Here is a 13849-nt window from a genome sequence, read left to right as displayed (position 1 = left end):
GTGTGACTCCCTTGTAAATCACAGGGGATGTGCACTGCCCGCACTAAGTCTGGAGTGTAGTTTGTGTTGTATGCTCCAGGCAGTGTAACATATTGATACGTTACACTGTCCTGATTATGTTTGGAGTGTTTGTTGTTGTCCTTGCCTTGATTACCTCGGTGTTTACATGTTACATGTCTGCACTGTGTGTTCATAAATGTGGCAGATGTTGGTTGGGATCTCATCAGATTATTACGCCTGATAGTTTCACGTTTGCTTTAGCAGAATCCTACGGTTCAAATCCAATCATCCAAAACGTTCATTCCATTTGCCTGCCAGTTTATTTCATTTCCTCATCGTGTAAATAACGTCATATTGGTATTGCCTCCTCATTGTCTGATATTCCGACCAGTTTCTGCTCTGCCAGATGTTGTGCAAGTAACGATGTTGACCGGTCATGATGAGACATCAAGGACTGTCAGCTTGATAAAGTCCATGAACAATTGGTGGTTTGGTGCCCCTGCATCCTGAATGTTGACTCTCACGTGTGATTATGTTGCATTTTGACCCTCCATATCTTCATGCTTTCAGCAGTCAGTCTCCTGGTTTGAAGCAATTAAAAGACAAACAAAAATACACAATAAAAACCAACCAACACTCATTGAGACATACTGGACATTGCCAGAGACAAGCTATTTGAGTTAACACAAGTGTCAACATTTGCACACAATAAACTTAGCATCCAAATTGCTGTGATAGAAACTATTGCCAAAGACCAAATACTGAAGAATTCCTTTATAGAAGAAACATTCACACTGTTTTTAAGATGACAACTTTCTAGTGGAAGGTTATTCATTGAAATGTACAGGCATCTCTAATTCTCCCCGTAACATGTATATGTACATGTACAAGTATATTTCAAGACCTCAGGATAGGATCTACCGTCTGCACAGCAGCCCTTCCAGCCCTGGGCAACTTTTCAGTGCATTCTTGTCGTTGCATGCATGCCTTATAGGTACCGGTATTAGAAAGGAATGTTTGCTTGAAATTTACTTGAAAATGCATCGAGAAATTCTCAATCTGCACGTGACAACTATTTGACTAATTAGCACTTTTATTTGGTGGGTAGCAGTAAACTGCATTGAAATGTAGGTGTTGTAGTGTCTGGCTGCTCGAAGTTGTACTCGAATCAATTAAACACACATCACCGTTACGACTTGATCAGACTTAACTAACCATGCTTCACATTTGTTCTTATGCTTTACTAACACTTCAACACCTTAACACTTGATACAGCTAAGCACATCAACAACAAACACCAGAGATATGATGATTTTCCAATTTTTTGAGAAAATTTATACTGAGTAATGTGTCAAGGTCACTCTGGTCATATCTGGTTCATAAAACTTCATACTTTTGAGTTTGTCAACTGTATCCTTCAAGAGCTCAGTGTTAGTTCATGGCCCAACAAATTGTTAGAATAATCTCTTATTGAAGGCACCTTTGCTGTAAGCAACATTGATCTTTACGAAACGATGCTTTGAAGTAGTAATGATACCAAAATAAGCTGCCCTGAATGAGATATCTGTTTTGGGTGATTTCAAGAAAAGCTGAACATCGAGAACATAATAAGTTTTCCCCTAGGTGGCCAGCTGAGAGAATTCACCGATGAGGAGAGTAACTTTGCTGCACTACTCCAGAGGGCCATGGATCTCGAAGGCGTTGACAGAGACACAGTCCACCAGCTGTCCGCTCTACTCATGAAGGTACGTCAACATCATCGGGGTCAAACGGTCATCGCAATGAAGCGTAGATGGATTGACTTATACAGATGTGATCTTTGCACATTTGGTCCTGTTGCACTGCCCCTCCACCTCACCCGACATACCATTGAAGTGGGGGATAATGGCTGCCTATACGCCTAAGTCCTCTGATTGAACAATCTTGGTTTTTTTGGTATGGCCTGTCTCATTATCAATCTCATTATGTCTACTATTTCAGTTCATGGCATGTGAGCGAACTTCCATGACTGATGACCGCCATTCCGTGAAGGCCCAGAGCATTGTGCTGCGTCACTTGAATGTGCTACTTGGATATAACCAGACAGAGAAGGCATTTAGTGTTCCTCCGTTCAAACTGAGATGCTCGACTGTCTTCAATGCTTTCCTGTCGGGATTACCACAGGTGCGTAAAAGTTGTAAAGAGTAAAGAGTGTGTCTTGGCCCAGATGTAGCTGGTTATTTCATTGGGGGCTACCGTAGAATAAACCGACATTGATGATCACAAAAGTGTCTAACAGACCTTTTCTTTCCTCCTCTAGGTGCTGGACAACAACTTCACGCTTGGGAACACGATCCTACCATTGTGTTTGTCACTACTGGCCTACAGTCCCTCGCCCCAACGATACGCTACCGACTACCAGCCACCTAACTACACCTTGTGGTTCCTCGAGCCTCACACGAGATTAACATGGCTCCTTACATTCTTAACTGTGCTGTACAAGGTAGGTTGGGTTTAGGCAGCTGCAAGCCAAATGCTAATTGAAGGGGGTCGCTAGGAGAGGGAAAATAACAAATTGTATGATAATTTGCATGCATGTGGCTAGGACCATCATGTGAAACTTAAAAACCTTTTCCACCATGTTTTCAGATGGGCTCCTTGTTGAAAATGAAAATGAAATGAAAATGACTAGTATTTAAAGTGCCAGATTCCACAGAATTGTGATTGGTGACACTGTAAAGAAATTATGATTGTCTATTGTAGCGAGCAAAGAGGAAGGTTTTGAGATGGCGAGCAAAAACAGAAGTCCTCTCGACCTTCCTGATATTGGCAGGGAGTTGATTCCACAGGGTTGGAGCAGCACATTGAAAAGCTCTGCCACCATAGGACAATACCCTTCCCCTTGTTGATGTCGAGACTTTGCCCAGTTTGATTTTAGACTTTTCTCTTCTGGGCTGGCTGCAGGACAACCAGGGCTAAGGAGGCCAGTCTGCTCTAAGTTTGGGCCACAACACAAAGTTCTTATCGGTCTTCTCTTGTTTTCAGTATCAATACAATACCGCTGCACTATCAGGTATCGTCACGATACTTGTGAGGATCATCTTGAACACGATTGATGCTCAACATCACCGCTGTAGACGTCATGACGATACATTTGGACCCGCTAGTCCTGTTATCCCCAGGAACAGAGGCAGAGGTTCGTGTACATGTTCAAAAACAAACAGGAATTTGTCTTGCATGCATGCTAATGATAACTTTAAGATCAACTTTGGAATATTGGTTTGATGTATTTTCTAGCAACAAGTTACTGGATCCAATACTGGATGAAAGTGGCATTATATTTTTTTCAGACACAAGCAACGTTTCTGTTGGAGACTTGGAGCAAATCCAGGAGACGGAGACACCGCCACAGAGTCCGACGGACTCCCAGCAATCCTCCGGTGATGCGGTCACTATCAGTGTGACATCACCTGCAAAAAGCACAGTCCATTACACGAAATTAAGATCAGAAAGTGATGGCAGGACAGACGAGACTGCATCAGATTTGGACTCCTCACCGCCGACGGTTAAAATCCTCTCACCGAAGAAGAAGGTGACACGTCGCACGCCGCGTCAGCTGCCTGATTATAGCTTCCACCAGGAAGAGAGCCAATCACAAACAAGTGAGGAATCAGGTAAAAAGGGAGATGACTCGCCGAAGAAATTGAATACAGATGAGACTGCTTTGATCAAGATGGAGTCGCCCGGGTCTGCACCGGAGACGCCGCAGCCTGACTCAGTGTGGAAGCTTCAGAATGATGTGGAGAAAGAGTTTGGTGATGTGTCGGATGTGGAAGACAAACCAGGCTCACCAGTGAAGGTAAGTCTTTTATGCTAAGTGATGTTAAAGTGTAATTGGAAAGTGTTATGCCTCATGCTGAAAGCCAAAAACATCATCAATTTGTGTCTACTGTTTCAGTTAACCCTGGAGAGAAGCTTCGAGAGACATCTCATGGAAAAGGCTTTGAAAGATTTGAATCAGAGTTCACGACAATATGCTGCTTCCGACGGCCCACAAAGTCAACAGAAGAAGGTTGTGACACCGAAAGTAAGCGGAGAATTTGTTGTGGAGCCTATCCGACCTGGTGAATTCAACACAGATGATATGCCTCTCAGTCCAAATCGTCCCCCAGATAGCCCGATCTTCAGGACGGTTCCTAAAGGTGGTGATATCAGCAACGGTATTCACCACGCAGCAGAGAGAGTCAATCCTGCCGCACCAAAAATCATCATCCGGCAACAGAGTAGTAAAGATGGTCCTGCACCGGACGTGGATTACAAAATGGTGCAACAGATCCAGGAATTCGAGTCGCAGAATGATCGGAAGAGAGTCGATACCTCACCCGAGACAACAAGAGCAGAAACTAAGACTATAGATAGCTCCGGTGACTCATACACAACATGTCAGACGACGGCCCAAGATGTCACTATGAAGGATACAACGAATGATGGTGCTGTGAGTACGTCTGGTACGACTGGCACCAGTGATCAGACATACTCAACCGTGTCTGATTCGCTCTCTGTAACATCTGAACGACGGGAGTTACTCAAGCCACTCATTGACCCAGCAGCTCAAGCTGAAAGTAAGTTGAAGTTAATGTAAATCACTCTTAATTTCCTTCCTGGTATCAAAGCTACGCTGTTCAGAAGTCCATCATCTTGATCTAGACTGTCATTATAGTGGCAATCTATCTAAAGTTGATCTCCTTTCTCTATAGGTGAATGCGAGGACAGCCCAAATGCAAGTCCTTTATTGAAACCAAACTTTCGTCAGCGAAAGTCCAGAAAGACGGGTTTAACCACAGTTGAGCTTCAGAAAATCATACCTGAGTTGGCTGATTCAAAGCATCATGATCAACCGAAAAGTGGCAAAGAAAAGAAACAAAGGTAGGAATCATGTACCTCATGTCTGTTAGTGAATCACTGGTGAACTTGGACTCGTGCCAGGGGAATATAGGCATGATATTTTGTGTCATTCTTCCAATCAAGTTCACTCCGTGTAGGCCACTACATGGCTGGCACCGGACACGTGACATGCTATCAAGAGGAGTGGTACGATATGGCCTATATCTTCATTTCAGTATTCTGAACACATAATCTGTCCCCTGACTTGCTTACATTCATCCTTCAAGTCCAGGACTGAGTTTCAGTTAATAACAGTTAGTCTCATGAAATGGCCAGCCTACCGAAATGGGTTACAAATCAAAACAATATGTATTCACAGTTGATGTTACAATACATTGTGAATGATCTGTTTGTTCCAGGAGACCAAGAAAGGCAGACTTGATCAAGTCCCAACAGAGTAGCAGCTCAACATCGGTCAAGAAACCGAATCCTCGCTATGCCGAGAACGTCATCGTGGAACGTTGCCCAGAATGCCATGCAGTTTTAGAGCAGTACGATGAGGATATTATCAGTCTGTGCATCATCTGTTTGGCGACGTTTATCCACCGAGAGCCTGGCCTGGCTGCTCCTTATCTCCTTGATATGTTGCAGTCTGTGGCAACTATAGCAGCTAGTAACCCATACTCATGGCAGTATGATTGGTAAGAGTCACACTTCACTCCCTCTTCTTTCACTCTACATGTAGCTTGGAGCCATTTCCGCTAAGGTTCTGATAAGTTTCTGTGTGCCCCTATGATTGGGCATCAATTTGGGTTATTGGCCAAGTGAATGACAAGTTCTACCGGGTTTGGTTCCTTCACAAGCCTGATGGATTCTTTTTACCTTAATTGTGCTGGTATCGTATTGAAGTAAATAGGATTGTATACGTTACACTTTTCAGTAATAATCTAATAGTGCCTGGAAACTCTGTGAGCGTGGCAAGGCAGTTCCTGAGATGCACCCTACACCAGCTTGCTCCCAATGGAATCTTTCCACAGCTGTTCCAGAGCAGGATAGATGGTAAGCGGTCTTCTTTATGCTACTTGGGGGGAGTGGTGTTTAACTCACTGGCTGACATAGACATTAACAATTCACTGTGGCGGACCGATATGTCACTCCGGTGCTTCATTATGCACACTGCAACGGGCTGAAAGACTGGTCTCATAATGACACATGATGCATGACGCTATGGATGGCTGTTGAGAGTTCTCTTGAAAGGTGATTCTCCCTTTTCCTTGCAGAACCTGACTTCATGAAAACGATGGCGAGTGCCCTGGTAGACTTCCCCGAGTTAAACTGCTATTCACCGCTGCAGTTCATATTGGAGGTATGCTCATCTGATTCCGACACGGAGGTAGGCTTATCTTGAGTGGATCAACTCTAAAGTTAAACTAATCTCTTATCAACACCTGCATGCTACCAGATACACTCAATGTAAATCAGGATGGAGGACAACTCCAGAGACTGGGATTTGAACCCACAAGATGGGGCACCATTTGTCCAGAGATTATAGAGAAAAACATTCTAGGAACTAAAAATCGGAAAAATTTATCATTGAAATTTGTTTGGTACAATGAACAAGTTATGATAATTGAGCCTTTGAAACTTGGTAAAACATGTACCATCATTTGACTAGGCATCATACATTTCAGCATAATGATTTTCGTAAGTTGTTGTGTGGGTGCAAACTTGAAAGAATAGGATATGACCATGCCATTGACACTAGTTTAGATCCATTGTACAAGTGAATGAATTGAGGACATTGCTGGACATATCACATGTTCTGTGATATACATGAAGGCCATGACCAGATTACAAGTGAAGTTTAACTGTGTCCCTCCAATCAGTGCCCTGAAGTTTTCCTAAACAAACAGAAATTTTCTCACATTTTGCACTTTTATAACTACTCTCAATTATCGTTTTCTCCTGTTATCATTCTCGACAGGAGCTAGTCTTTATTCCTCATTTGATCTATTAGAGTTGAGTTCATGACGAAGCCTTACCTAGTCATTGTGTGATTGTGCTGTTTTAGGTACTTGTAGGTGTGTTGTAAAAGTGGACCACTCCAAGTTTGCCTACCCAACCTAATCCTGATGTTGTAGTTGTTAGTATTTTCCCCCAGTAACACTGTGTGGCATTGTAACCTGCTGTTGCACATGTATGACCTCAGCTTTCAGATGCATGGTTTGCTTCGGTGTGTCTTCTGGTAGAAACACTTCCGGTGCTTCTTGTTCTAAGGTGTTCACCATGTCAGCTTTGTCTGGGGTGCGTGTTGTAAGATTGGTGTATGACAGTTCAGCTTGATGTTTTTAACCATTGTTCTTGGGATTGAATGTGCGCTAGATGACATGATATCTTCACTTCAGGTTGTTCCACCTGATTACTTTTAACTCTGATTGTAAGAGAGCAAAGTTGAAATAACGTGATTCTCAGTTTGGTGTCCCACATTGTATATATGTAAGCATGGTTAAGAAGGAGGAGCAATCACCTGTTGAAATTATACGTGTACTACATGTATTTGCACTATTGCGGATCATAAGTTGAAACAGAGTCATTATTTATTCACTGTGGCAACAATGAAAACACATGATGCTGTCAAAGCAGACGATAAAATCATTTGAGATTGAGCAGACGACAAGTAGCTCTCAACTCCTTCATTCTGCAGGGTGTGAACAGCAAGAAGAGTTTACCATCAGAAAACATCATGCTGCTCCTGGAGAACCTTGCTGCATACATGGACTGCTTGACCCTGGAGACGCCCAATACCCTCTGGCCAAACATCCTCGCCCACTTCGATGCGTTCTTCAGGAAGCTGCCGGCAGTTCTGCCCAACCCGTGTGACATGGCAGCTGTCATCAAAATCATGATCTCGGTCTTTAAGATACCAGGCCTCTCCCAGTTCAAGGTAGGTAGTATTACACCATTTACAAAATCCTAGTCCTCCATTCCTTGCAGTAGAGATGACCCTACCAGGTCTGTGGAAACCTCATGGCAGCTAGAACTTAGTTCCCTACACCGTGCTTTCCCAGCAGAGACAATAAAGGCATCAAGCACTTCTCACGATTTGAGTATGCTCTCCTCGTTTGCTGAAAAACTCCTCCATTTTCTTTTTAACTTTCCAGGGTATTTTGGAGCCGTTTTCAAAGTTGATCAGTTTCATGCTTCAGAACTGCTCATTCAAGCTACAGAGTTTGATCGACCTGTGTTCCCTGTGCAACAGAGCCTTCAGCAAGGACCGTGATAAGCTACTGCTCTCTAGAAGTGTGATCTTTGAACTGGTGGGGGCGCTCAAATTCAAGACTGTCCTACCTGATGAGAATCTCTTGATGCTGGTCCAGGTAAGACCATCGTTGATGTGATAAGTTACAAGCTGTCAGATTTGTTCATCCAGCGTAATTGAAAAGAAATTCACCAATCAAAATGTTGCTTACAAATGATATTGTGTCTAAGGCACCTTGTTTTAATTTGGCAAGGAAAATGCTGGATGCGCACTTGGATTAATCCACTTCGGTTTCTTTAGCTCCGCCTCCTCACCTACTCTGGTGAAATCCTCCTCTTCACATTTTCTTCTAGTTTGTTGTGATTGATGCCGGTGGCACCATTGGGCCGACCAATATTGTTGAGGGCCTGAACACGTGCTTCAATCCTCAGACTCATTCTTTGCTGAGTACCAGCGCCAGTGAATGTATGAGGCAACATCTTAGTGACTGTGTTGAGTTCATCGCTGACCTTCATACCATCAATAAAGTCAAGGTAAGAGGAAGCAAAGTGAGACGTCAATGACTGGTTTCTGAATCAAACTTGCATTCGGGAGGTTTCAAAGTTCTCCGAGGTGCTGACACTGCTCTGTGCTCTTTCCAAGTCAAACCAGAACGTTGTGTGTAACGAAAAAGCGCTGGAACAAACCGAAAATGATTACTCTTACACCCGACCTCGGTCATGGATGGGTCTCACATTTTATTTATTTACAGAGCAACATGAAAGGTGGCGCCCAGAACCTGAATGAGGACACTTTGGGGAGCCATCTGAAGTCGGCCATTTCCCAGTTCACTGCCCTGGAGTTTACTCGCAGTAACGGTCGTGATAACCGTGCTATCAGTCGCTATTTACCGTGGTTGTATCACCCACCGTCTGCCATGCAACAAGGGTAAGTATCATCCCTTATTACGCATGGCTACTGTCCCCTACAACGACCTGTTGTGACATGCCAAGAGTCAGTTATGTAGCTGCATTTATCTTCTTCCATCTGCCAGTTGGGGTTATTGGCTCCCTCTTTCACTAGGTAGGGAGAATCAATCACAGGTTTGCTTGACATGGTGAGGTCATCAGGTACAAGGAACCTTCTCTATTCTTCTCACTCAAGGAGGTAACAGTTGAAGAATGTTACTAGCCCAAGGTTACAATGTCCTCCATGATCATTTGAGCTTCATTATCAAAGTAATTGTATACAACTTTCTTCCCGACAGACCGAAAGAGTTCATCGACTGTGTCGGTCACATTCGTCTGCTCTCCTGGATTCTGATTGGCTCGCTGACACACACGGCCGTAACCCACTCAACAGGCAGTATCCAGTGTCAGCCAATCCCACTAGAGGCCAGCACCCATATCTCTGAGCACATAATGGTCATCATGACAGGATTTGCTGAGCAGTCGAAGGCATCAGTGCTCCACATGTCATCACTGTTTCATGCTTTCATATTATGTCAGGTAAGGCTTTGTAAATTACTAATAGCCAAATCCTTTCACTGCACTAGTGTCAGTCTCTTTATCATATTAGATATTTGAGGAGCAAACTTACTAACTAAGACCCGTGTGCAAGAAACCAGTAACCCACATTGCCCTCATTTCAAGAAAGACAGGCTTTTGTTTGCATTCACCAGGTTTGTAATTACAGTGTACTTGTTCTATTCTCAGCTCTGGACCATGTATTGTGAGACGGCAGCTAATCACAACCCCCACTCGGAGGCAAGTAGTGCTGCCTTGTACACAGTGATGGACTTCTGGGGCCGAGTGACACCTGGAGTGCTGCAACTTCTCTCTCATTCAAAAGTGGTAAGATGATTCAAAGTACCACAAGTTCAAAACTTTATAAAGAAGCTGGATTTCACAAAGGGACACTTGCTCAAAAGCAAAAGGATGTCACCAAACACAAAAAGGACTTTTCATCCTTGAGATGACTAAATGAAAGTTTAAATAGGCTTAGATCTACATGTATTACCAAGTTAGCTGAATAGCATCTATGTAATCATTCCTGTACTGTTTACATTTTATTCCTCGCTCAGGACAAACCAGTTCTTGAGGTTTGCAGGTCCTCCTCTCACTTTCTGTCACATGCACAAGTCTACATGTTTACTGATTCACCCGTTATATTCACACTTCACATTCTTCATAGAACAGTTTCAATATGTATGGAAGAAATCAGAAAATTATGTCCTGCTTGACCGGGATGCTTGTAATTGAATCAATTCAAGTGGACTTAACCTTGCTGGATCAGTTACCTGTGCCCACTTATACTCTATTTGTTGCACAACTTGTCCCATCATCCTATCACTAGGGTCTAATTGTATCTAACGGAACAGATCACTGCCGGATGAACAGTCCCTTTTGCCTCTCCACTGATATCGCACCAACTAAACCAACTTGCGTAATCTTGTTCTGGTTCATGTATCGGGCTCATATGTTCATTGCACTATTGATGTACACACACTAAAACATGTTAGGTACTGCATACATTACTAACACAAAAACACTGCATTGAGCAGGAAAATCCACTAATAAGTATGTGCACTCATGTATGCATGATACTTAAATTCATGTTGTTTCATCTCGATCAATGATAAAGCATGCATTCATGCACTTAGTAAATGTCTAATATTGAACATGATATCAAGCGTTGCCTCAAATAAGTATAATGTAGCATCAATCAACACATTGCCCGCTACTGAGCTATAGGCAAAGTCTAGTTAAAACCCAGATTGTAGAGCTTGACATATCCCAGTTTGGAGAGCTTGGAGTGAGTTCGCTGAGACACTCCTAAAAGACATTGAGACCTCTCCCCCTGTCTCTTGGCATGATTTCCGTCTGACTCTTTCTCAGCCATTTTGCGTTCTCTTTTTTTCTGTTCTGTAAAGGCATGTGTTTTGCATACAAATCCTGATCAGTCTGTTTGCAATTGTCCTTCAGCTGGCAGAGATGGTCAACCTTCACTTCCTGAGTCTGATGGAAGCATTGCAAGAATGTAACTCAACCGTCTTGACAAAGGTAACTGGAACAAGAACTTTCAACCTCTACGTTGTCAAATATCTCAAAGTCCCAGAAAACCTCTGCACTCCGTAATGCCCTTACTTCAAGGTTACATAATTGAACTGTCTCTGGGTTTCTCTGACTGAGATTAATAATTTGAAGGAGATAGTCCATGTCACAACCATTCACAACTCCTTTTTAGAGACGAAAGACACAAAAATTTATCTAGACGTCTAATAAGCTGTTTAATTGGCATTTCAGAGCTGGATTTAAGTGTATAAGTAATAGTAGCTGAGTATATGGATCTGTCTTTCTTTGCAGCTGTTTGCCCTGTGGACTCCAGTCCTGTTCACCTATCATGCCCAGCTGCCAGGCCACCTACAAGTGAGGCTTCAGACATGCCAGAACTGGGAACCACCCAAGCAAACCAAGGATGATAGTGGCAGTGAGGCAAATGTCCTGATGAAATGGTTGAAGCGACTTCAATTCAAACTTGGTCAGATCGAGGTTCAGTCATCTGCTGCTACACAGTTCTACACCGTGTAAACTGGGTTCGGTCGACTGCTACGTGACTCAGTTCTAGGGTTGGTAGAAAAGCATGGACAACTGCGTTCTACATGTATAATTGGTGCTGAAAGGTTTTTTAGAGAAATGGATTTAATTTCTGTGAGCTCCATCTTACTCTTGGAGAGGTGGGGGTTGTATCAGGGTGAAGACAAAACCTTTATCATGTAGTTCCATTACTGTCATTGAAACTAGAGTGGTGTTGATATATCTTTTGCTGTGATGTTAGTAATTGAACGAGACATATGTGCAATGTGTATAGACTATGCTAGTGTAAATAAAGTTGCTAAGTTAACCGTATGTGAATGTTTCATGTGACTTCAATTGATTATTTCCCAATACATTGTCAAAGTCATAAACTAGTACTAATCTGTCTTCAAGATGGGTTGTCCCCCCAGTACACCATGACACTGATCTGTCTTCAAGATAGATTGTTCTCCCATTACACCATTGCCCAGAGCTAGTACTGAATTGTCTTCAAGATGGGGTGTTCCTCAAATCACCCAGAGCTAGCACAGATCTGTCTCCAAGATGGGTTGTTCCCCCAATACACCATGGCACTGATCTGTCTTCAAGATAGATTGTTCTCCCATTACACCATTGCCCAGAGCTAGTACTGAATTGTCTTCAAGATGGGGTGTTCCTCAAATCACCCAGAGCTAGCACAGATCTGTCTCCTAGATGGGTTGTTCCCCCAATACACCATGGCACTGATCTGTCTTCAAGATAGATTGTTCTCCCATTACACCATTGCCAAGAGCTAGCACTGAATTGTCTTCAAGATGGGGTGTTCTCCAAATCGCCCAGAGCTAGCACTGATCTGTCTCCTAGATGGGTTGTTCCCCGAGTGTACCATTTATGAGACGAGTACAGTCACAACGATATACTATGATGTTCAAAGATTGCGTCTTTCCGCATGCAGTCAGTCAGAGTCACCCATTGGCCCTATCCTAGCACACTGAAGTCCGGCTATAACACAATAATGTCATATCAAGGTTATTTGAGACGGAGTTGCCTATACAACACACAAGACTCAATCTGAAGACAGCATACAATATAATTTGTCTTCACTGTGGCAGGCCAGGGTCGAGCCGTTGTGTCAGATTCTTGGATGAGACGGAGAATTCGACCATGTTTCTTTTATTGAGTGTTGACTGGTTCCAGATATCAGATCCTACTTGACTTTGGCTCGTAATTTATGGGTCAGTCTTCAGTCATGTAGAACATGTGGTGACATTTGGTTGAATCTCTCAGAGCAAAATGTATTTGTAGTGTCTCCTCCAGGGTTGTGACTGTCATCGGAGAGTGCATGAGTAACAGACATATCAAGTTGGTCAATTTCAGTGACCCATACATACTTGACCTCTACTTGAGGGACTTGGAGTACGGTACCTCATGTGCCTGGGACAGCATCAGGACCCTTCAGCCTTTGACAGAACTTCACTGCACGAAATGAGTTGAAATCATGACATACTTCAGTATAAAAGACATGTTATGAGATAGAATGAGATAAATTGGTAGGATACTTCAAGTATCATGAGCCAGTACAATGCAGTGTGGTGTGACAGTATCTGCAATCTCATCATGTCTGGTTGTGTCAGCATTTCCTGTCTGTCAGGTCAGGTTGTGACAGCATATGCTGTATTATCAGGTCTGGTTGTGGCAGCATGTTATGGTATGGTTGTTGCAATATCTGCTGTCTCTTCAGGTCTTGTGTTCTGATTTCATGCAATCCCTTTATGAAAATGATCAGATATTCACCATGTGAAAATGAGACACATTTTTCCTAAGAGTGGAGACAAGGTCCACCCTGTCGAAACATGGTGCACTACGTTGGGAGAGTACACATCTAGATCAGACTGAGTACGCATAGTGAAGGGGCATGGCACATCCAGTTAAGACTTGGTACACACCCTGGCAACATGGGGAGCTATGACGGGGAGGGCATATCCAGAAGAGATATTGTGCACTACTGTCCCAGAATTTTTTTCCCTCACACAGTGGATACACAATATAAGGCTAAACTTTAGAATTACCGATTGGATGTTCCTCCGCACTATATAAGTTGTGAATCGGTTTAAAGGGTTAGGGTTAGGGTTAGGCTACTTGTTCATTATTCGGTATTCATTCGCCCCTATAC

At 43.1% G+C, this 13849-nt stretch overlaps 1 protein-coding gene across 13 annotated transcripts in view; it reads left to right on the top strand.

Annotated features, from left to right (window-relative positions):
- Nucleotides 1-12020, top strand: part of LOC135484505 (protein unc-79 homolog) — a 33420-nt gene extending 21400 nt beyond the window's left edge. For 9 of the 13 annotated variants that reach the window (XM_064766041.1, XM_064766036.1, XM_064766038.1 and 6 more), the window contains 19 exons: nt 1624-1745; nt 1981-2163; nt 2300-2482; nt 3025-3175; nt 3330-3838; nt 3938-4601; nt 4737-4905; nt 5283-5564; nt 5804-5922; nt 6144-6256; nt 7568-7807; nt 8025-8240; nt 8476-8655; nt 8874-9049; nt 9369-9609; nt 9817-9954; nt 10185-10202; nt 11086-11163; nt 11467-12020. In XM_064766041.1, coding sequence (XP_064622111.1) covers nt 1624-1745; nt 1981-2163; nt 2300-2482; nt 3025-3175; nt 3330-3838; nt 3938-4601; nt 4737-4905; nt 5283-5564; nt 5804-5922; nt 6144-6256; nt 7568-7807; nt 8025-8240; nt 8476-8655; nt 8874-9049; nt 9369-9609; nt 9817-9954; nt 10185-10202; nt 11086-11163; nt 11467-11691 — 4007 coding nt within the window. In that variant the 3' untranslated portion in view covers nt 11692-12020. The remainder of the gene's footprint in view (nt 1-1623; nt 1746-1980; nt 2164-2299; nt 2483-3024; nt 3176-3329; nt 3839-3937; nt 4602-4736; nt 4906-5282; nt 5565-5803; nt 5923-6143; nt 6257-7567; nt 7808-8024; nt 8241-8475; nt 8656-8873; nt 9050-9368; nt 9610-9816; nt 9955-10184; nt 10203-11085; nt 11164-11466) is intronic. The other 4 variants (XM_064766048.1, XM_064766039.1, XM_064766043.1 and 1 more) reach the window with 3 other exon arrangements.
- The last annotated feature ends 1829 nt before the right edge of the window (nt 12021-13849 follow it).

Source organism: Lineus longissimus, chromosome 3 (genome assembly GCF_910592395.1).
Source record: "Lineus longissimus chromosome 3, tnLinLong1.2, whole genome shotgun sequence".
Classification (NCBI taxonomy): Eukaryota; Metazoa; Nemertea; class Pilidiophora; order Heteronemertea; family Lineidae; genus Lineus; species Lineus longissimus.
Note: the sequence above shows the minus strand (reverse complement) of the source record. Positions and strands in the feature narration are given on the sequence as shown.